The following is a 23,588-nucleotide window of genomic DNA, read 5'->3' as shown; positions in this document are numbered from 1 at the left end:
GGGTATAGGATAGTGTTAATGTGCGGGGATCGCTGGGCGGTACGGACCTGGTGGGCCGACTAACTGAAGAAGGTGTCTCACAAAAGTGCTGGAGTAACTCAGCGGGACAGGCAGCGTCTCTGGAGGGAAGGAATGGGTGGGGTTTCGGGCCGAGACCCCTTCTTCAGTTAGTCGTGGTGATCGCTGATAGGTGTGAACACGGTGGGCCGAAGGGCCTGTTTCTGCGCTGTATCTCCAAACTAAACTAAAACAAAAAAAATAAGTGCTTTGTGAAATACTTTTGAATTTCTTTTTGACTTTCAATCCATAGGGGAAAAGCTGATATGAATTCCATGAAATGAAACAAATCGCAGGGATTTTTGGTTCTCTTCTGAGGAACAAGGGAATCTTGGTTCACTGTGGGTAGGGTTGCCAACTGTCCCGTATTAGCCGGGACTTCCCGTATTTTCTGCTAAATTGGTTTGTCCCGTACGGGACCGCCCTTGTCCCGTATTAGGCCCGGACGCGCGCTGTAGGCCCGGACGCTGTAGGCCCGGATGCTGTAGGCCCAGACACAGTAGGCCCGGACACTGTAAGCCCGGATGCTGTAGGCCCCAACGCTGTAGACCCGGATACTGTAGACCCGGACACTCTAGGTTTCCAACATTTTAGCTCCGGACAGTGTAGGCCCGGAGGCCCGGGCGCCACCCAACTGAGGTTGCGTAGCAACCCGCCTCCGGGCCCGGGCGGCCGCCATTGGTGGAGCGGGAGCACGTGGCCGCTGGCTGGGTGAGGTCACGTGGGGCGCGGGGCGTGGGGCGGTGACGTCACCTTGTCCCGTATTTATGAGTGAGATCGGTGACACCCCTCGCTGTGTGTGATCTGCTGCTTGCCTCCTTCTCCCTGAAGCTCCATGGAACTGGAACAGAGAAATGAGTCGGGAGCCAAAGCAGCGGGCAGGAAGAAAGAGACCATCGCCAAGGTTTACGGTCAGCATGCAGTAAAACGAAGTCACACCTCAGGCACGGTTACAAAGGTAGTGCTCGTAAATGTTCTACAAACCTTATTTGACATTTCAGTTCGGGACCCTCTAGTTTTAGTTTGGAATTAAAGGACGTTCTTTCAGGAAGGAGATGGGGAGAAATTTCTTTCGTCAGAGGGTGGTGAATCTGTGGAACTCATTGCCACAGAAGGCAGTGGAGGCCGAGTCAGTGGAGATTTCTAAAGCAGAGATAGATTGATTCTTGATTAGTACGGGTGTCAGAGGTGATGGGAGAAGGCAGGAGAATGGGGTTAGGAGGGAGAGATAGATCAGCCGTGATTGAATGGCGGAGTAGACTTGATGGGCCGAATGGCCTAATTCTTCTACTATTCCTCACGACCTTTTGAGATACAGTGCAGAAACATGCCCTTCAGCCCACCGAGTCCGTGCCGACCAGCACTAACACTATCCTACACACACACTGGGGACAATTTACAATTATACCAAGCCAATTAGCCTTCTACTCTATCCCAATCTCACACTTTTTGCCTTTTCATCTCTGGCCTTTGTCCAATCATCTGCCTATCAAAAATCCCCCTCAACAGTATCCACCCATCACTCGCCACGTTTGGCCCTGCCCCGACTCGCTTCCACCATTCCCTCCAACAGCCACCACAGTCAGTCTGAAGGAGGGTCCCGACCTGAAACGGTGCCATTCCATCTTCTCCAGATTTGCTGCCTGACCCATTGAGGTACTCAATGCATATTGCATAAACCAAGCATTTGCAGATCCCCATATTTAAGACTTCAGAGAAGGGGGAGGGTAGGAGAAGAAAATTAATGTTTGCGTCAGCGGGTTGGAACGGTGGAGCTGTAAAGGGAATTCGCCGACTCGGAACAAATGCTGGCGAGGCCGCACGCGTGGGAGGAGACCGGAGCACCCGGAGAAAACCCACGAGGTCACAGGGAGAAGGTACCTGCTCCCCAAACTGACAGCACCCATCAGTGGTTGGAATTAAAACGCGGTCTCTGGCGCTGTGAGGCAGCGGCTCGACCAGTTCCACCAGAGTGACAATAGACAATAGGTGCAGGAGGAGGCCATTCGGCCCTTCGAGCCAGCACCGCCATTCAATGTGATCATGGCTGATCATTCTCAATCAGTACCCCGTTCCTGCCTTCTCCCCATACCCCCTGTTGCCGCCACTGTAAAACCTGTGAAGATCTTTGATTAAAACATCCTTGCAATATTATGAACGAGTTATTTAAAAATATATATACACACCGATCAGCCAAAACATTCTGACCACTGACAGGCAAAGTGAATAACATTGACTATCTTGTTAAAATGGCACCTGTCAAGGGGTGGGATATATTAGGCAGCAAGTGAACAGTCGGTACTTGAAGTTGATGTGTTGGATGCAGGAGAAATGGGCAGGAGTAAAGACCTGAGCGACTTTGACAAGGGCCAAATTGTTCTGGCCAGACGACTGGGTCAGAGCATCTCTGAAACGGCAAGGCTTGTGGGGTGCTCCTGGTCAGCAGTGGTGAGTACCGACCGACAGTGGTCCGAGGAGGGACAAACCACAAACCGGCGACAGACAGGGTGTTGGGCGCCCAAGGCTCATCGATGCGCGAGGGCAACGAAGGCTATCCCGTCTGGTCCGAACCGACAGAAGGTCGACTGTGGCACAAGTCACAGAAAATGTTAATGGTGGTCACGGGAGGAATGTGTCACAATACACAGTGCATCGCACCCTGCTGCGTATGGGGCTGCACACGGAGGACCAACAGCATATTAGGCAGGTGGGCATAATGTTTTGGCTCATCAGGTCATAATGTTTCGGCTGATCTGTGTATTTCTGATTATGTTTTTGCATCAATGTCTGTTTTTTTCATGGTTCTTTCATTTGGCATTTTTATTTATGATGTATTTTTAACATAACATTAAAACGAATCCACGCGAGTCATAATGCACGGAGCTAAAATATTGGCCTTCATAAGTTAGCAGCACAATGGCGCAGCAGTGGAGTTGCTGCCTACCTGCACCAGGTGCGGTCTGTACAGAGTTTGTACGTTCTGCTTGTGACCACATAGGTTTTCTCCTGGTCCAGCACTCTGTGAAACGTCACCTATCCGTGTTCTCCAGAGATGCTGCCTGACCCGCTGAGTTACTCCAGCACTCTGTGAAACGTCACCTATCCATGTTCTCCAGAGATGCTGCCTGACCCGCTGAGTTACTCCAGCACTCTGTGAAACGTCACCTATCCATGTTCTCCACAGATGCTGCCTGGGCCGCTGTGTTACTCCAGCACTCTGTGAAACGTCACCTATCCGTGTTCTCCACAGATGCTGCCTGACCCGCTGAGTTACTCCAGCATTTTGTGATACCTTCGATTTGTACCAGCATCTGTAGTTATTTTCCTACACTATTTAGACTTAGTATTGTCACTTGCACCATGATAAAAGATTTTCATTGTATCTTGGTACACATGACAATAATCTAAACTAAACCAAACGAATGTACAGTGAAAAACTTTGTTTTACACGCTACCCAATCAAAATTATATCATACTACGTAAATTAAACCAAGTCAATAGTCAATAGACAATAGACAATAGGTGCAGGAGGAGGCCATTCGGCCCTTCAAGCCAGCACCACCATTCAATGTGATCATGGCTGATCATTCTCAATCAGTACCCTGTTCCTGCCTTCTCCCCATACCCCCTGACTCCGCTATCCTTAAGAGCTCTATCCAGCTCTCTCTTGAATGCATTCAGAGAATTGGCCTCCACTGCCTTCTGAGGCAGAGAATTCCACAGATTCACAACTCTCTGATTGAAAACGTTTTCCCTCATCTCAGTTCTAAATGGCCTACCCCTTATTCTTAAACTGTGGCCCCTGGTTCTGGACTCCCCCAACATTGGGAACATGTTTCCTGCCTCTAACGTGTCCAACCCCTTAATAATCTTATACGTTTCGATAAGATCCCCTCTCATCCTTCTAAATTCCAGTGTATACAAGCCTAGTCGCTCCAGTCTTTCAACATATGACAGTCCCGCCATTCTGGGAATTAACCTAGTAAACCTGCGCTGCACGCCCTCAATAGCAAGAATATCCTTCCTCAAATTTGGAGATCAAAACTGCACACATTACTCCAGGTGTGGTCTCACTAGGGCCCTGTACAACTGCAGAAGGACTTCTTTGCTCCTATACTCAACTCCTCTTGTTATGAAGGGCAACATTCCATTGGCTTTCTTCACTGCCTGCTGTACCTGCATGCTTCTTTTCAGTGACTGATGCACTAGGACACCCAGATCTCGTTGTACGTCCCCTTTTCCTAACTTGACACCATTCAGATAATACTCTGCCTTCCTATTCTTACCACCAAAATGGATAACCTCACACTTATCCACATTAAACTGCATCTGCCATGCATCCGCCCACTCAAGTACAAAAGGGAAGACACAAAGTGCAGAATATAGTTCTCATCTTTGTTCCAGAGACAAAGTCCAATGTCCATAATGGGGTAGAGGTAAATTGGACAGTAATCTAGCTTATGGAAGGGCCGTTCAGAAGCCTGATAACAGAGGGGAAGAAGAAACTCAAAAACTGGTCACAATTTTTGGAAACTTGGGTTTCAGAGAGAGTTTATTATTGTCAGGATGTAGAGTGAAAAAGCTTTTGAGTTGCATGATATCCAGTCACTCTCTGGTTGTGGGAGGATGGTTCAGTTGCCTGATAACAGCTGGGAAGAAACTGTCCCTGAATCTGGAGGTGTGCGTTTTCACACTTCTGTACCTCTTGCCCGATGGGAGAGGGGAGAAGAGGGAGTGGCCGGGGTGAGACTGGTCCTTGATTATGCTGCTGGCCTTGCCGAGGCAGGGTGAGGTGTAGATGGAGTCAATGGAAGGGAGGTTGGTTTGTGTGATGGTCTGGGCTGCGTCCACAGTTCTCTGCAGTTTTTGTGGTCTTGTAAGGAGCTGTTCCCAAACCACTGAGATAGCCCTGGACATGGACATATACTGTTGCAATGGGAGGCATCAGTCAGGGACTTGGTAGGGTTGCCAACTTCCTCACTCCCAAATACGGGACAAGGTGACGTCACCGCCCCGCGCCCTATGTGGCCTCACCCAGCCAGCGTCCACGTGCTCCCGCTCCACCAATGGCGGCCGCCCGGGCCGGAAGGCGGGTTGTGTAGGGAAAAAAAACTTCAGATATTTTAGATTTTTAGATTTAGATTTAGAGATACAGCGCGGAAACAGGCCCACCGGGTCCGCGCCGCCCAGCGATCCCCGCACATTAACACTATCCTACACACACTAGGGACAATTTTTTTAAAACATTTGCCCAGCCAATTAACCTACATACCTGTACATCTTTGGAGTGTGGGAGGAAACCGAAGATCTTGGAGAAAACTCACGCAGGTCACGGGGAGAACGTACAAACTCCGTACAGACGGCGCCCATAGTCAGGATCGAACGTTAGTCTCTGGCGCTGCATTCGCTGTAAGGCAGCAACTCTACCGCTGCGCCACCGTGCCGCCCTTTTGGTTTAAATCGAAGGCAGACACAAAAAGCTGGAGTAACTCAGCGGGTCAGGCAGCATCTCTGGAGAGAAGGAATGGGGTTGTAGGGAGATAGGGATTGGCTGGGAGAGTTCGAACCCTCGGATTGGCTAGCGATGTCACCAGGTGTGCCAGCGCGGGAGGGACAAGGAGTCTAGTGTTGAACTCCGTCTAGGTAAGACGTTTTGTTGGTTGTCTACAGTTTTGAGTGTTGCGATTGTCACGGAGTTTTTGCCCATGCAATAAACTTTGTCTGCAACATCCATCCGCTACCAGACTCGCCACATTGGTGACCCCGACGTGATCAACGATCACAAGAACATGTCGCAGGAAGGAGAGAGCAGTGGGCAGTCGAACGCGGGCGGCGTTCACCTGCCCCCGTTCTGGGCCCACCAACCGCACCTGTGGTTCATGCAGGCAGAGGCCCAGTTCTACCTCAAGAAAGTTGCGGAGGACCAAGAGAGTCAGAAGAAAGGGAAACGAGAGATATAGACGGTGATGTGTAGTGATATAGAACAATGAATGAAAGATACGTCACCCATTCCTTCTCTCCAGAGATGCTGCCTGACCCGTTGAGTTACTCCAGCTTTTTGTGTCTACCCGTGAGGCGGGTTGCTAGGCAACCTCCGTTAGGCGGCACCGGGGCCTTCGGGCCTACACTGTCCACACCGCACCTACATGTCCGGAAGGTAGGCGCAGATTTTAACCAGCATCTGCAGAGGGGGTATGGGGAGAAGGCAGGAACGGGGTACTGATTGAGAATGATCAGCCATGATCACATTGAATGGCGGTGCTGGCTCGAAGGGCCGAATAGCCTCCTCCTGCACCTATTGTCTATTGTCTATTTTTTACGACCACACTGTCCTACACCGGCCTACAGTGTCCGGGCCTACAGTGTACGTGCCTACAGTGTCGGGGCCTACAGTGTCCGGGCCTACAGTGTCCGGGCCTACAGTGTCCGGGCCTACAGTGTCCGGGCCTACAGTGTACGGGCCTACAGTGTCCGGGCCTACAGTGTCCGGGCCTACAGTGTCTGGGCCTACAGTGTCTGGGCCTACAGTGTCCGGGCCTACAGCGCCCCCCGGGCCTAAAATGGGACAAGGGCGGTCCCGTAAAGGGACAAACCAATTTAGCCCGAAATAAGGGATGTCCCGGCTAACACGGGACTGTTGGCAACCCTAGGACTGGGACAGAATGCGAGACGCGAGAGACAAAGGCGTTGGTTGCTAAGGCTGGAATTACTGTGTGCTGTTGTAGCTACCAACCGGAGATGTATTGAATTGGTCAGACTGATTGATACCTGCCTGAGAGTTTGTTTGGGCGCTTTTACACCCTGCAACCTGCTACATTTAGAACACTGGAACATCGCCTGTCCATTTCCCTCCACGGATGCCGACAGACCCGCTGAGTTCCTCCAGCACTTTGTTCATTGTTGGCTGAGCGATGCTTCTAGTTTAGAGATACAGCGTGGAAACAGGCCCTTCGGTGCATCGGTTTATATTTACCAAACCAATTATTCTACAAACCTGCACGGCTTTGGAGTGTGGGAGGAAACCGAAGATCTCGGAGAAAACCCACGCGGGTCAAGGGGAGAACGCACAGACTCCGTACAGACAGCGCCCGTGGTCGGGATGGAACCCAGGTCTCTGCCGGCGTGCAGCGTAGGTTTACTAGGTTAATTCCCGGAATGGCGGGACTGTCATATGTTGAAAGACTGGAGCGACTAGGCTTGTATACACTGGAATTTTGAAGGATGAGAGAAGATCTTATCGAAACGTATAAGATTATTAAGGGGTTGGGCACGTTAGAGGCAGGAAACATGTTCCCAATGTTGGGGGAGTCCAGAACAAGGGGCCACAGTTTACGAATAAAGGGTAGGCCATTTAGAATTGAGATGAGGAAAAACTTTTTCAGTCAGAGAGTTGTGAATCTGTGGAATTCTCTGCCTCAGAAGGCAGTGGAGGCCAATTCTCTGAATGCATTCAAGAGAGAGCTAGATAGAGCTCTTAAGGATAGTGGAGTCAGGGGGTATGGGGAGAAGGCAGGAACGGGGTACTGATTGAGAATGATCAGCCATGATCACATTGAATGGCGGTGCTGGCTCGAAGGGCCGAATGGCCTCCTCCTGCACCTATTGTCTATTGCATTCACTGTAAGGCAGCAACTCTACCGCTGCGCCACCGTGCTGCCTCTAGTTTGGGAGGGATGGGGGGGAAGGGGGGAGAAGGGGGTTCCATCAAGATCTGGGCTTGCCCACATCTCACCATCTGCCCGACCACCCTCCCAACTTGGGTCGCCAACTGTCCCGTCCGCGTTAGCCGGGACGTCCCGTATTTTGGGCCAAGTTAGTTTGTCCCGCGCGGGACCGCCCTTGTCCCGCATTGGTCGGGCCGCCAACCATTGGTCCCCTCGCTCCCGAATAAGGGACAAAGGGCGTCGTCACCCGGCCGCCATTGGTGGAGCCAATGGTGGAGGGGCTGGATGAGGTAACGTGGGGGCGCAAGGGTGGCGATGTGTCTGGGAGCGAGTAAGTTGGCGGCCCGACTCCCAACAAACGGCTCCTGGAACTGGCCGGACTCCAGTCCCGACTGAGAGGAGGTGCTCCCACTTTCGTTTCTCCCTGGCTTCTAAGAACTTGGACACGCGCCCCTCTGTCGGAAGCGGCCTGTGCAGGAGAACCGCAGACCCGTGTATGTGTGCGATTAGGGGTTCCAACCCGAGGCGACGCCACACCGCGCGGACCTCCTGAGCGGGGCAGATACCACCGCTGCCGGCGACAGGCCGAGCGAGCAACCAGCTTTTTGAAAAAAAAACTTTGGCCAACTTTGCAATCCTTTCCAGTTTTAAAATCTCGTCATAATTTCGGAGGGTGGCGACTAAGCGGGATGATTGAGACGTCGGGCCATGTATCTAGGAGGTCGTGGAGGCCCACTCGCTGAGCTTACAATACTCGAAATAGGTAGTATAAGAAAATAACTGCAGATGAAGTCTGAAGAAGGGTCTCGACCCGAAACATCACCCATTCCTTCTCTCCTGAGATGCTGCCTGTCCTGCTGAGTTACTCCAGCACTTTGTGAATAAATACTTGAAATAGGGATCGATAGGTTGTTGGATGTGAAGGGGGGGGGGGGGGGGGGGGCGTGGGCTTGGTGCAGGTAGGGAATGCTTATTGATCGGTGGAATAGTTCAATAATTGGCCAGGCAAAGCAGCATCTGTGAAGAGGAAGAGGCTCGGGAAATGCAGACGCTGGAATGTGGAACAAACTGGTCAGAGGCGGGACATGTGTTGGTCGGTGCGGGCAAGTTGGGTCGAAGGGCCTGTTTCCAGGCTGTACGACTCTATGTTCAAGGGATATATGGGGAAAAAGCAGGAACGGGGGTACCGATTGTGGATGATCAGCCATGATTACGTTGAATGGCGGTGCTGGCTCGAAGGGCCGAATGGCCCACTCCTGCACTCCTATTTTTTCCACTTTTCTACATCCCACAACACGCTGGAGGAACTCAGCGGGTTGGGCAGTATCTGTGGAGGGAAATGGATTGAGCAAGACACAAAGTGCTTGGGTAACTCAGCGGGTCAGGCCAGTTTGGGTCGGGACCTATCTTCAGACTGGTGGAGTAGCATGGAGTGATGGAGGTTTTGTTTCCACCCCCTCTCTCCCCAAACCCCCACCCATCTCTCTTTGCCAACTACCTCCTCCCTATTCCATCAGTCTGAAGATGGGTCCCAACCTGAAACATCATCTCTCCATTCCCTCCACAGATGCTGCCTGACCCACTGAGTTCCTCCAGCACTTTGTGTCAATCTTCGATGTAAACCAACATCTGCAGTTCCTTCCTACCTACACACTTTGTGTCTGCCACTGTGCATAGAAACATTGGTAGGGACCTTTACGTTTAGGGACCTTTCTTCTGAACGGGGTGGGGTGGGGGGGAGGGGGGGGGGGAGTTGGTGCGGTTATAGTTTTCCTGAACCGTGACTTGTGCGCGCGTTACTGCAATCTGGGGGATTGTTTAATGTCAGTTTTGGGTCGGTACCCTTCTTCAGTCTGAAGAAAGGCCCAGACCCAAAACGTCACCCATCCTTTTTCTCCAGAGATGCTGCCTGACCCGCAGGGTTACTCCAGCACTTTGAGTCTATCTTGGGTATAAACGAGCATCTGCAGTTCCTTTCTACACACTCTATCCTATCCTCGATGGACCGAAGGAAGGGGTGCCAACTATCTCACTCCCAAATAAGGGACAAGGTGACGTCACCGCCCTGCGCCCCACGCGACCTCACCCAGCCAGCGGCCACGTGCTCATGCTCCACCAATGGCAGCCGCCCGGGCCGGGAGGCGGGTTGCTACACAACCTCCGTTAAGTGGAATCCGGACCTACACTGTCCGGGCCTACACTGTCCGGGCCTACACTGTCCGGGCCTACACTGTCCGGGCCTACACTGTCCGGGCCTACACTGTCCGGGCCTACACTGTCCGGGCCTACACTGTCCGGGCCTACACGGTCCGGGCCTACACGGTCCGGGCCTACACGGTCCGGGCCTACACGGTCCGGGCCTACACGGTCCGGGCCTACACGGATCCGGGCCTACACGGTCCGGGCCTACACGGTCCGGGCCTACACTGTCCGGGCCTACACTGTCCGGGCCTACACTGCCCGGGCCTACACTGTCCGGGCCTACACTGTCCGGGCCTACACTGAGTTCTGTAGATCAATTTTTAATGAATGCAAATTTTTCTTTAAATTTTTAAAGATAAATGCTGCAGAAGTTAGGGTAACTACAACATTAAGCTTTACGTGTACAACTATTTACAGGAGTACCATCAACTCAAAGAAGGCACGTTTTTTCCTGAAATCGGCAAAGATCAGCCAGGAATCTCCTCCTTGCCATCAACACAGAAAGTAAGTTATGATTAAACATTTGTTGTATAGTTTTGTTCATGTGGTGTGAATTAAACTCAACCGGGAACGATCGGGTTCATAAATTCATGTTCCATAGAAACATAGAAAATAGGTGCCGGAGTAGGCCATTCGGCCCTTCGAGCCTGCACCGCCATTCAATATGATCATGGCTGATCATCCAGCTCAGTAACCTGTACCTGCCTTCTATCCATACCCCCTGATCCCTTTAGCCACAAGGGCCACATCTAACTCCCTCTTAAATATAGCCAATGAACTGGCCTCAACTACCTTCTGTGGCAGAGAATTCCACAGACTCACCACTCTCTGTGTGAAGAAATGTTTTCTCATCTCGGTCCTAAAAGACTTCCCCCTTATCCTTAAGCTGTGACCCTTGGTTCTGGACTTCCCCAACATCGGGAACAATCTTCCTGCATCTAGCCTCTCCAACCCCTTAAGAATTTTATATGTTTCAATAAGATCCCCCCTCAGTCTTCTAAATTCCAGCGAGTATAAGCCTAGTCTATCCAGTCTTTCTTCATATGAAAGTCCTGCCATCCCAGGGATCAATCTGGTGAACCTTCTCTGTACTCCCTCTATGGCAAGAATGTCTTTCCTCAGATTAGGAGACCAAAACTGTACACAATACTCCAGGTGCGGTCTCACCAAGGCCCTGTACAACTGCAGCAGAACCTCCCTGCTCCTATACTCAAATCCTCTTGCTATGAATGCTAACATACCATTCGCTTTCTTCACTGCCTGCTGCACCTGCACGCTTGCTTTCAAAGACTGGTGTACCACGACACCCAGGTCTCGTTGCATCTCCCCTTTTCCTAATTGGTCACCATTCAGGTAATACTCTGCTTTCCTGTTCTTGTCGCCAAAGTGGATAACCTCACATTTATACGAGCAGAATTAGGCCATTCGGCCCATCAACTCTACTCCACCATTCAATCACGGCTGATCTATCCGTCCATCCTAACCCCATTCGCCTGCCTTCTCCCCATAACCCCTGACACCCATATGGTGGCGCAGTGATAGATAATAATAATAATAATAATAATAATAAAATTGTTGAGAACATTAACGATGCAGTGGCGCTGGTTTGCGACGGGCTCGGTGATAGACGCCCCACACATCTCTGTCCTCCGTACAGCTGGCCAGCTCCCCTTTTGTCTCTACGTACACGTCTTCCATCAACGTCTCCAGCATGGTCTTGTTTGGTGGTCTCGGGTTCCGTCTTCCATGGGTGGCTCCCAACAGCACAACCTTGTTTGCTGGGGTTTCTGGACGGCGGTGGCAATGACCAGCGAGCCTCATCCTTCTCCACCTGATCTTCTCGGCCAGAGGTGGAATCTCCCCGTAGAGCTGGTCATTGGGGTGGTTTGTCCCGTATGGGACCGCCCTTGTCCCGTATTAGGCCCGGGGGTCACTGTAGGCCTGGACACTGTAGGCTCAGATGCTGTAGGTCTGGGCACTGTAGGTCCGGACGCTGTAGGTTCAGACGCTGTAGGTCTGGGCACTGTAGCCTGGACACTGTAGGCCCAAACGCTGTAGGTCCAGGCACTGTAGGCCTGGACGCTGTAGGCCCAGATGCTGTAGGTCTGGGCACTGTAGGTCCGGACGCTGTAGGTCCGGACAGTGTAGGCCCAGACAATGTGGGCCTGGGGGCCACTGTAGGTCCGGACAGTGTAGGTCCGGAGGCCCGTGTGCCGCCAAATGGAGGTTGTGTAGCAACCCGCCTGTCGGGCCGGGCGGCCGCCATTGGTAGAGTGGGAGCACGTGGCCGCTGGCTGGGTGAGGTCACGTGGGGCGCGGGGCGGTGACGTCACCTTGTCCCTTATTTGGGAGTGAGAAAGTTGGCAACCCTAACATGAACATCGAGTTGTGCTAGTGAATAAAGGCTTAGGATGAGTAATCCTGTAGCAGACAAGATGCCTGTGGAATGCAGTCCTGGATCCAGTCCTGGGTAACATAGCAACAAGTGAGAGCTACACAAATGCAGAGGATCACTGTGGAGACACTGACCTTTATGTGATGAGAATCAGAGCGAAAGTATTCAAAGATTACCAACAGGAACTAGCAGTGCCCGGTGCCAAGGTGGTGCAGCGGTAGAGTTGCTGCCTCACAGCGCCGGAGACCCGGGTTCCACCCCGACTACGGGTGCTGTCTGTACGGAGTTTGTACGTTCTCCCCGTGACCTGCGTGGGTTTTCTCCGGGTGCTCCGGTTTCCTCCCACATTCCAAAGACGTACAGGTTCGTAGGCAAATTGGCTTCGGTAAAATTGTAAATTGTCCCTCGTGTGTGTGGGGTAGTGTTAGTGTACAGGGATCACTTATCAATGTGGACTGGGTGGGCCGAAGGACCTGTTTCCACGCTGTGTCTCTAAACCAAACTAAACTAAACTAAACGAAATAATTCGAAGAAGGGTCTCGACCCGAAATGTCACCCATTCCTTCTCTCCCGAGATGCTGCCTGACCCACAAAGTTACTCGAGCATTTTGTGTCTGCCTTCGATAAACAATGAAGATGACGGATTGGAACTAAACTCATTTCAAGTTAGTGGCAAGCGATGTCATAATGAATCCTAAATATCACCATATTAATTCACTGCTGTTTTGTTCCCAATGCAGACCAGCTCAAAGTGTCAGTCTCTCTCAGAGCGTCTACACGATCTATTCTTCACACCCCGCATCCTGGACTCTCAACGAATTTCAGATCGGATCAATGGTCTTAAGGACAGCAAAGTAAGTTAGTGTAAAGTTATTAAATAGTATTCTTTTCATGAATAATGTGGTCAAGAAGGCCTTCGGCATATTGCCCTACATCAGTCAGAGCACTGAGTATAGAAGGTGGCACGGTGGTGCAGCGGTAGAGTTGCTGCCTCACATCGCCAGAGACCTGGGTTTGATCCCGACTATGGGTGCTGTCTGTACGGAGTTTGTACGTTCTCCCCGTGACCTGCGTGGGTTTTCTCCGGGTGCTCCGGTTTCCTCCCACACTCCAAATACGTACAGGTTTGTGGGTTAATTGGCTTAATATAAATGTAAATTGTCCCTAGTGTGTGCAGGGTAGTGTTCGTGTACGGGGATCGCTGGTTGGTGCGAACTCAGTGGGCCCACGGGCCTGTTTCTGCGCTGTATCTCTAAACTAAACTAAGATACATAAGATTCTGGGGTATACAAAATACAAGACACAGAGTGCTGGAGTAACTCAGCGGGTCAGGCAGCATCTCTGGAGAAAAGTAATAGGTGAAGTTTCAGGTCGGGACACTTCTTCAGACTGAATAGGAATTTGTGACGTTAGGTGTAGGTGTGAGGTGAAAGGAATAGGTGTCGAGATGATAAGATGGGTGTCAGACTGAAGAAGGGTCCCGACCCGAAACATCACCCATCCCTTTCCTCCAGAGATGCTGCCTGACCCGCTGAGTTACTCCAGCACTCTGTGAAACGTCACCTATCCATGTTCTCCAGAGATGCTGCCTGACCCGCTGAGTTACTCCAGCAGACTGTGTCTATTTTACACCGAGGGTGGTGGGTGTACGGAACGAGGTGCCAGAGATGGTCGTTTGCTCAGAGTAGGGGAATCAAGTACCAGAGGACATAGGTTTAAGGTGAGGGGGGGGGATAGATTTAATAGGAACCCGAGGGAAAAGCTTTCCACACAATGGGTGGTGGGTGTATGGAACGAGCTGCCGGAGGAGGTAGTTGAGGCAGGGACTATCGCAACATTTAAGAAACATTTAGACAGGGACATGGATAGGACAGATTTAGTGGGATACTAGACCAAGTGGACCGGTTGGGCCCAAACCTCTCCTGCATTGGTGCAGCACCCTGTCCTCTCCCCTCTCTCCACAACCCCCCCTCCCCTCTCCCTTCTCCCCCCTTCCTCCCTCCCTCCCTCCTCCCCTCCCCCTCCCCTCCCCCTCCTCTCCTTTTAAACTTTAAAATGTGAATCACTTTTCGATTTCAATAAAACTACTTGTATTATCACTAAAGTGACAACCGTGAGTAAGGTGGGCCTAACATTGTCGCGCTACCGTGTACCGTTTTGGCTGAAGTTCAGTCACAAACAAGATAACAAACGAGAGTTTTAGTATATAGATGGTCAAACGCAGGCAGGTGGGACTAGTGTAGTTTTAGTTTTTTAGGGATACAGCACGGAAACAGGCCCTTCGGCCCACCGGGTCCGCGCCGACCAGCGATCCCCGCACATTAACACCATCCTACACACAACGGTGGCAATTTTTATATTTACCAAGCCAATTGACCTACAAACCTGTACGTCTTTGGAGTGTGGGAGGTTACCGGAGATCTCGGAGAAAACCCACGCAGGTCACGGGGAGAACGTACAAACTCCGTACGGACAGCACCCGTAGTCGGGATTGAACCCGGGTCTCCGGCGCTGCATTCGCTGTGCGTCAGCAACTCTACCGCTGCGCCACCGTGACCGGCACCAAGATGTGACATGTTGTGGAGGAAAATAACTGCAGATGCTGGTACAAATCGAAGGTATCACAAAATGCTGGAGTAACTCAGCGGGTCAGGCAGCATCTCTGGAGAGAAGGAATGGGTGACGTTTTGGGTCGAGGCCCTTCTTCAGAAGATGGGACATGTTGGTCGGTGTGGGCAAGGCGGTGGGCAAGGCGGTGGGCAAGGTGGGGAAGGGCCTAGTTCCACACCAGGAATTTATGATTCTAATATTGTGAAATTAATTTCTATTCAATGCTATTCATTTTCTATTCATTTTCAGGCAGGTGAATGTCATTGGAAAGTTCCTTACAGAAAGCTCAGCGAGGATATCAACTCGAAAGTTAAGACACATTTGAAGGTACTGTTCAGTTGTCAGGTATTGATTTCTTTTAAAAGTTGGCATGTCCTCAAGCAAAGAGGTCCTTCTGCAGTTGTACAGGGCCCTGGTGAGACCGCACCTGGAGTATTGTGTGCAGTTTTGGTCTCCTAATTTGAGGAAGGACGTCCTTGCTATTGAGGCAGTGCAGCGTAGGTTCACCAGGTTAATCCTCAGGATGGCGGGACTGTCGTATGAGGAAAGATTGGAAAGACTGGGCTCGTATTCACTGGAGTTTAGAAGGATGAGAGGGGATCTTATAGAGACGTATAAAATTATAAAAGGACTGGACAGAAAAAAGTTCCCAATGTTGGGGGAGTCCAGAACCAGGGGCCACAGTTTAAGAATAAGGGGTAGGCCATTTAGAACGGAGATGAGAAAAAACTTTTTCAGTCAGAGAGTTGTGAATCTGTGGACTTCTCTGCCTCAGAAGGCAGTGGAGGCCAATTCTCTGAATGCATTCAAGAGAGAGCTAGATAGAGCTCTTAAGGATAGCGGAGTCAGGGGGTATGGGGAGAAGGCAGGAACGGGGTACTGATTGAGAATGATCAGCCATGATCACATTGAATGGCGGTGCTGGCTCGAAGGGCCGAATGGTCTCCTCCTGCACCTATTGTCTATTGTCTATTTAAAGATGTAATTATCGTGAGTATTTGAACAGGAAAGTGCTGTACTGAGTATTTGAACAGGGCACGTGCTCCCGCTCCACCAATGACAGTGCCGGGCGGCCGCTGGCTGGGTGAGGTCACGTGGGGGGGCGCGGGGGCGGTGACGTCACCCTTTGTCCCGTATTTGGGAGTGAGGAAGTTGGCAACCCGTAGTCAGGATGGAACGTGGGTCTCTGGCGCGGTGAGGCAGCAACTCTACCGCCGGGCCTCTCCAGCCTCCACATTCACCTGATTAAGGTCCAGGGACCTTCTCCAACTTCCCACGAGGCTGCCATCTTCTGATGTACCGATCTATGTTCAGTGTTCAATGATAACATTCATAGTGCCTTGGTGGATGGCACGGTGGCGCAGCGGTAGAGTTGCTGCCTCACGGCGCCAGAGACCCGGGTTCCATCCTGACTATGGGTGTTGACCGTGTGGAGTTTGGACATTCTCCCTGTGACTGTGTGGGATTTCTCTGGGTGCTCTGCTTTCCTCTCACATCCCAAAGACGTGCGGGTATTTTAGGTTAATTGGCCCACTGTAAAACTGCCCCTAGTGCGCAGGGAGTGGATGAGAAGGTGGGACGACATAGAACTGGTGTGAATGGTTGATCGATGGTCGGCACAGACTTCATGGGCCGAAGGGCCTGTTTCCACGCTGCATCCATCCATCCATAATGTACCAAATGGTGTTGGAAAGAACTGCAGATGCTGGTTTAAATCGAAGGTAGACACAAAGTGCTGGAGTAACTCAGTGGGTCACCTATCCATGTTCTCCAGAGATGCTGCCTGACCCGCTGAGTTACTCCAGCACTCTGTGAAACGTCACCTATCCATGTTCTCCAGAGATGCTGCCTGACCCGCTGAGTTACTCCAGCACTCTGTGTCTATCTTCGGTAGAAACCAGCATCTGCAGTTCATCCCTTCATATACTGAGTGTAGAAGTTGGGCAGTCATGTTACTTTTGTACCAGGCATTGATGTGGGCACATTTAGACTATTGTGTTCAGACTATTGTGTTCATCCACAATCAGTAAGCCGTGCCTGCCTTCCCCCCATATCCCTTGATTCCACTATCCCCTAGAGCACTCTCTGTAATAGCAAATATGTTATAGGGAATATGTTGTTAAGCTGGAAAGGGTGTGATTTTAACGGTGCTGCTGATTTTACGGATCTGCTCCTTAAAAGCTCCACCTGCCCGTCTTCTGGTTTTTTTCCAGCTTCACTTCCGTCAAAGGCATCTGAAAGAGATCGAGCCGCGAGGCTCAGCAGAGGTGGTGTCCGACGAGGAAGATGGCAGCCTCGTGGGAAGTTGGAGAAGGTCCCTGGACCTTAATCAGGTGAATGTGGAGGTTGGAGAGGCCCGGCGGTAGAGTTGCTGCCTCACCGCGCCAGAGACCCGCGTTCCATCCTGCCTACGGGTTGCCAACTTCCTCACTCCCAAATAAGGGACAAAGGGTGACGTCACCGCCCCCGCGGCCCACGTGACCTCACCCTGCCAGCGGCCACGTGCTCCCGTTCCACCAATGGCGGCCGCGGGAGGTCACGCGGGGGGGCGGTTACGTCACCCTTTGTCCCTTATTTGGGAGTGAGGAAGTTGGCAACCCTACTAATACGGGACAAGGACGGTCCAGTACGGGACAGACTAATTTAGCCCCAAATATGGGATGTCCCGGCTAATACGGGACAGTTGGCGACCCTAATCTCGACTACGGGCGCTGTCTGTACGGAGTTTGACCTGCGTGGGTTTTCTCCGAGATCTTCGGTTTCCTCCCACACTCCAAAGACGTGCAGGTTTGTAGGTAAATTGGCTTGGTAAATGTAAAAATTGTCCCTAGTGGGTGTAGGATGGTGTTAATGTGCGGGGATCGCTGGTCGGCGCGGACCCGGTGGGCCGAAGGGCCTGTTTTTGCGCTGTATCTCTAAACTAAACTATGAACTAATCTAGTGCATGATAAAAGAAAATGCTAATAGTACGAATGGAGGAACGGAATAAGAGTGTTCTAGAAACAGTGTAGACGGAGGAAGCAACAGCATTTCCTGGAATTGGAACATGGAAATAATTTCATGGGTGTATCTGAACTAATTTCAACAGCTTACAAAGGCTGACTTAACATGAGATATGGATACCAATTGTGACTGGGGTAAAATAATATTATCCAGTGGAATAAAGTAACTATGATACCTCATAGTATTTTATTTCATTCCTCACATGTTTAAACTATAATATTTGATCTTAATGTTTTAATATTTTATGTTTTATTCTTAATTGTTTACTGTATGTCGTGTTGTTACTTGTGAGCGGAGCACCAAGGCACATTGTTGTACGTGTACATACTTAGCTCATAAAACTTATTCAATCCAATTCAATTTAATTCAATAAAAAATTACTCAATTCAATTAAATTCAATTTAATAACAATTTATTCAATTCATTTCAATTTAATACAATAAAAATGTATTCAATTCAATTCAATAAAAATGTATTCAATTCAATTCAATTCAATAAAAAAATATTCAATTCAATTCAATAAAAATTTACTCATTTCAATTCAATAAAAAATTATTCAATTCAATTCAATTCAATAAAAATGTATTCAATTCAATTCAATTCAATAAAAATGTATTCAATTCAATTCAATTCAATAAAAATGTATTCAATTCAATTCAATTCAACAAAAATTTATTCAATTCAATTAAATCTTATCAGTCCGTTAACATATTGAATAGTATTTTCGAATGCATAATTAAAGTCCAGGGTTCAAATATTTTAACCATAAGGTTTTGTTTTCACAACCTTTAATAGTGGTATCAGTTGACTTAGAAATCCTGCTATAAATCTTCTGGCCTCAATTGGAAGCTTCATTTAGTTGAGTTTAGTTTAGTTTATTGTCATGTGTACCGAGGTACAGTGAAAAGCTTTTGTTGCATGCTAACCAGTCAGCGGAAAGACTATACATGATTACAATCGAGCCGTCCACAGTGTACAGACACAGAATGAATGAATAAGTTTATTGGCCAAGTATGTACACATACAAGGAATGTGCCGTGGTGCCCCGCTCGCAAGTAACAACACGAACATACAGAAAATTATTAAGCACAAAGCATAAAACATTAAAACATTAAGGATACAACATTACATGTGAGTGAAATAAACCAGAGCAAAAGGAGACTACAGACTTTGGGTTATAACATTTAGTGCAAGGTAAAGCCAGCAAAGTCCAATCAAGGATAGTCCAAGGGTCTACAATGGGGTGAATAGGAGGTCAGCACTGCTCTCTGGTTGTGGTAGGATGGTTCAGTTGCCTGATAACAGCCGGGAAGAAACTGTCCCTGAATCTGGAGGTGTGCGTTTTCACACTTCTGTACCTTTGCCTGATGGAAGAGGAGGTTTGGATCGATGAGAGATTCCTGGTGTTGGAGCCATTTCTTAGGAGATTCCAACAGTTTCCCAAGAAGTTCAGGTGTAGTCATTTCGCTGACTGGATGGCAAAAACAAAAGCTTCTCATTGAACCTCGGTACACGTGACAACCATAAACTAAACAAACTGGCCTCGGGTTTACACCTCACGCTGCCTCGGCAAGGCCAGCAGCATAATCAAGGACCAGTCTCACCCCGGCCACTCCCTCTTCTCCCCTCTCCCATCGGGCAAGAGGTACAGAAGTGTGAAAACGCACACCTCCAGATTCAGGGACAGTTTCTTCCCAGCTGTTATCAGACAACTGAACCATCCTACCACAACCAGAGAGCAGTGCTGAACTACTATCTACCTCTTTGATGACTCTCGGACTATCTTTGATCAGACGTTGCTGGCTTCACCTTGCACTTAATGTTATTCCCTTATCATGTATCTATATACTGTGAATGGCTCGATTGTAACCATGTATTGTCTTTCCGCTGACTGGTTAGCATGCAACAAAAGCTTTTCACTGCACACGTACACGGTACACGTGACAATAAACTAAACTCAACTAGCCTCTGAAATACACCTGTAAAATTTCAGGATAATGCGTGGGTATCCATGTCCTAGATCATTGAACTTCTAAGCACTTTCTGCTTTCTTAATATTCTGCTCCAATAAACATCCCAAATGATAAACTACTTCATGGGGATAACAAGAAATAATCTGTCATTCAAACAAGGCTGATCTATCTTTCCCTCTCAACGTTCTCCTGCCTTCTCCCCATAACCCCTGACAACCTTACTAACTCTTAAGTACGTTGGAGTGTACCTGGACTAGGGTTGCCAACTTTCTCACCCCGAAATAAGGGATAAAAGGTGACATCACTGACCCGCACCCCACGTGACCTCACCTAGCCAGCGGCCACGTGCTCCCGCTCTGCCAAAGGCAGCCGGGCCGGAAGGCGGGTTGCTACGCAATCTCCATTCGGCGGCGCCCGGGCCTCCGGGCCTACACTGTCTGGGCCTACAGCGGCCCCCTGGCCTACAGTGTCCGGGCCTACAGCGCCTCCTGGGCCTAATACGGGACAAGGGCAGTCCCGTACGGGACAAACCATTGTAGCCCAAAATACGGGATGTCCCGGCTAATACGGGACAGTTGGCAACCCTAACCTGGACAGTAAACAGGACTGGTCCAGGAACGCCAAGGCCCTGAACAAGAAAGGACAGAGCCGGCTGTATTTTTGAGTAGGCTCCGCTCCTTCAACATCTGCAGTAAGATGGTGCAGATGTTCTACCAATTGGAGGTGGCCAGTGCCATCTTCTTCGGTGCCTTGTGCTGGGGTGGCAGGGCGAAGACCGCGGACGCCAATAGGATCAACAAACTCATCGGGAAGGTAGACACAAAATGCTGGAGTAACTCAGCGGGTCAGGCAGCGTCTCAGGAGAGAAGGAATGGGTGACGTTTCGGGTCGAGACCCTTCTTCAGACTGAGGTTAGGGGAGAGGGCGGGACAAAGATAGTATGTAGTCGGAGACAGGAAGACTAGGGGGAGAACTGGGAAGGGGGAGGGGATGGAGATGGACAGAGGAACTATCTGGAGTTAGAGAAGTCAACGTTCATACCAATGGGGTGTAAATTGCCCAGGCGAAATATGAGGTTCTGTTCCTCCAATTTGCGCTGGGCCTCACTACAAAACTCATCAGGAAGGCCGGCTCCGTCCTGGGGGTGGAGTTGGAGTTGGATTCACATGGGGGGGGGGGGTCTTGGAGGGGAGGATGCTCCTCAAACTGCGGAGCATCCTGGACAATAACAGCTCACCCCCTCCGTGACACACCGGCCAACCTGAGGAGCATCTTCAGCAACAGACTGGTCCCACCAAGATGCAGCATGGAACGCCACAGGACATCCTTCTTACCTGTGGCGATCAAACTGTGCATCTCCTCCCCCTTCTGTCGTGGGGTAGACTGACTCCCCTTCCCCCTTCCCCCTCCCCTCCCCCCTCCCAATCTTTGCACATCCCCCAATCCTGGACATTTCTACTCGATAATTTAATTTCACGTTTGTGCAATAACTGGTCACTTAAATGTCATTATTATTATTACAATGCATATGACACTTTCAATGCCTTGTAATTATCTTTTGACTGGTGGCAGACCAATTTCCCTCCGGGATAAATAGAAACATAGACAATAGGTGCAGGAGTAGGCCATTCGGCCCTTCGAGCTAGCACCGCCAGTCAATGTGATCATGGCTGATCACTCTCAATCAGTACCCCGTTCCTGCCTTCTCCCCATACCCCCTGACTCCGCTATCTTTAAGAGCTCTGTCTAACTCTCCAGAGAATCTGTCTAACTCTAAAGCATCCAGAGAATCCGAAGATTAATGTAGGAAAATAACTGCAGATGCTGGTACAAATCTGTCTGAAGAAGGGACTCGACCCAAAACGTCACCCATTCCCTCTCTCCTAGATGCTGCCTGACCTGCTGAGTTACTCCAGTATTTTGTGAGCCCTAAGAATAAAGTGGTATCGTATCATATCATATCATATCATATATATACAGCCGGAAACAGGCCTTTTCGGCCCACCAAGTCCGTGCCGCCCAGCGATCCCCGTACATTAACACTATCCTACACCCACTAGGGACAATTTTTACATTCACCCAGCCAATTAACCTACATACCTGTACGTCTTTGGAGTGTGGGAGGAAACCGAAGATCTCGGAGAAAACCCACGCAGGTCACGGGGAGAACGTACAAACTCCTTACAGTGCAGCACCCGTAGTCAGGATCGAACCCGAGTCTCCGGCGCTGCATTCGCTGTAAAGCAGCAACTCTACCGCTGCGCTACCGGTATCGTATCATATGGTAATCGTGAACCTGCCAATATCTGCTTTAAAAATGGAGGTCAAGTCCTTGGACATTTTTAAGGCGGAGATTGATAGATTCTTGATTAGTATGGGTGTCAGGGGTTATGGGGAGAATGGGGCTGAGAGGGAGAGATAGATCAGCTGTGATTGAATGGCGGAGTAGACTCGATGGGCCAAATGGCCTGATTCTGCTCCTATGGCTTATGAACTTATGAACTTAGTGTCTTGGTCGGCATGGGTTAGATGGGCCGAAGAGCCTGTTTCCGTGCTGCCTGACTCTATGATTCTACAATGTACTTTAGTTTAGTTTAGAGATGCAGTGTGGAAACAGGCCTTTCGGCCCACCGTGTCCCTGCCGACCAACGATCATCCCGTACACTAGCACTATCCTACACACACCAGAGACAATGTACAGAAGCCAATTAACCTACAAATCTGCACGTCTTTGGAGTGTGGGAGGGAACCGGAGATCCTGGACAAAACCCACGCAGGTCACGGGGAGAACGTATAAACTCCGTACAGACGGCGCCCGTAGTCGGGATTGAACCCGGGTCTCCGGCGCTGTGAGGCAGCAACTTGACCGCTGCGCCACCGTGCTGCCCCTTCAGTAGCACTACCCCACCAACTTTATGTATAACTACTTTGACTTTGTTTTGCAGTCCAGTAACAGTTTAATGCCTGGGCCTGATGGCCGTCTCTCGCCTTGGCTCCAGCATAGTCCGACAGATGATGGCGGGGAGATGTGGTCCTCTGGTCTGATGGACTCGTTGGCACAAGGGGCAGAGGTGAAGCCCAGACCCCAACTGAGCGGGAGCGATGACAGTGAGAGATTCGCCCCGTCCTTTGCGCCCGGCGCTCGGGCTGTGAGCTCGCCGTCGGTTCCTTGCGCTGACGTGGACAAGGACCGTTCACCTCGACCAGGGCACGCCGGAAGTCCAGGGGCGATCGCTCTGGGCTGTTTGGAGACAAGGGGACCAACACGTTCTCAGGACAAGGAAGGCCTGTCTGTGACTTGCTCCCCAAACCACGCTCCTGCCAGGGAGCAGCCAAAGCACAATGGGGGAGACGCCAAGAAAGCTGTCAACGCGGATAGTGTGGGAGCATCCAGCCACCCACGGCCCTCAGAGATGGAAGAGACTCACCCTCATGGACATCACAGTCCCGTGGATGAAATAATGAACGGAAACATCAACCTCGCCTACCCACCCAAGAGGAAACTCATCATGATTTACATTTGCGGCAACTACAAAGGTAATCAATCGTGCCTGAGATACCTCTTGCATCCGACCCAAAATGCAGCAAAACCAATTCGACTTTGCAGTCATTTATAGACAATAGACAATAGGTGCAGGAGGAGGCCATTCGGTCCTTCGAGCCAGCACCGCCATTCACCGTGAT

General features: G+C 50.3%; 1 protein-coding gene across 1 annotated transcript; it reads left to right on the top strand.

The window, feature by feature from the left end:
* The first annotated feature begins 892 nt into the window (after positions 1-892).
* On the top strand, positions 893-23,361 carry LOC144592275 (uncharacterized). The gene is made up of 7 exons (XM_078396804.1): positions 893-1,015; positions 10,341-10,427; positions 13,059-13,172; positions 15,178-15,255; positions 17,142-17,261; positions 22,850-23,284; positions 23,350-23,361. Exons 1-7 carry the CDS (start codon positions 893-895, stop codon positions 23,359-23,361), a joined length of 969 nt encoding a protein of 322 aa, XP_078252930.1.
* The last annotated feature ends 227 nt before the right edge of the window (positions 23,362-23,588 follow it).

The sequence above is a fragment of the Rhinoraja longicauda genome, chromosome 3 (assembly GCF_053455715.1).
Source record: "Rhinoraja longicauda isolate Sanriku21f chromosome 3, sRhiLon1.1, whole genome shotgun sequence".
Classification (NCBI taxonomy): Eukaryota; Metazoa; Chordata; class Chondrichthyes; order Rajiformes; family Arhynchobatidae; genus Rhinoraja; species Rhinoraja longicauda.
Note: the sequence above shows the minus strand (reverse complement) of the source record. Positions and strands in the feature narration are given on the sequence as shown.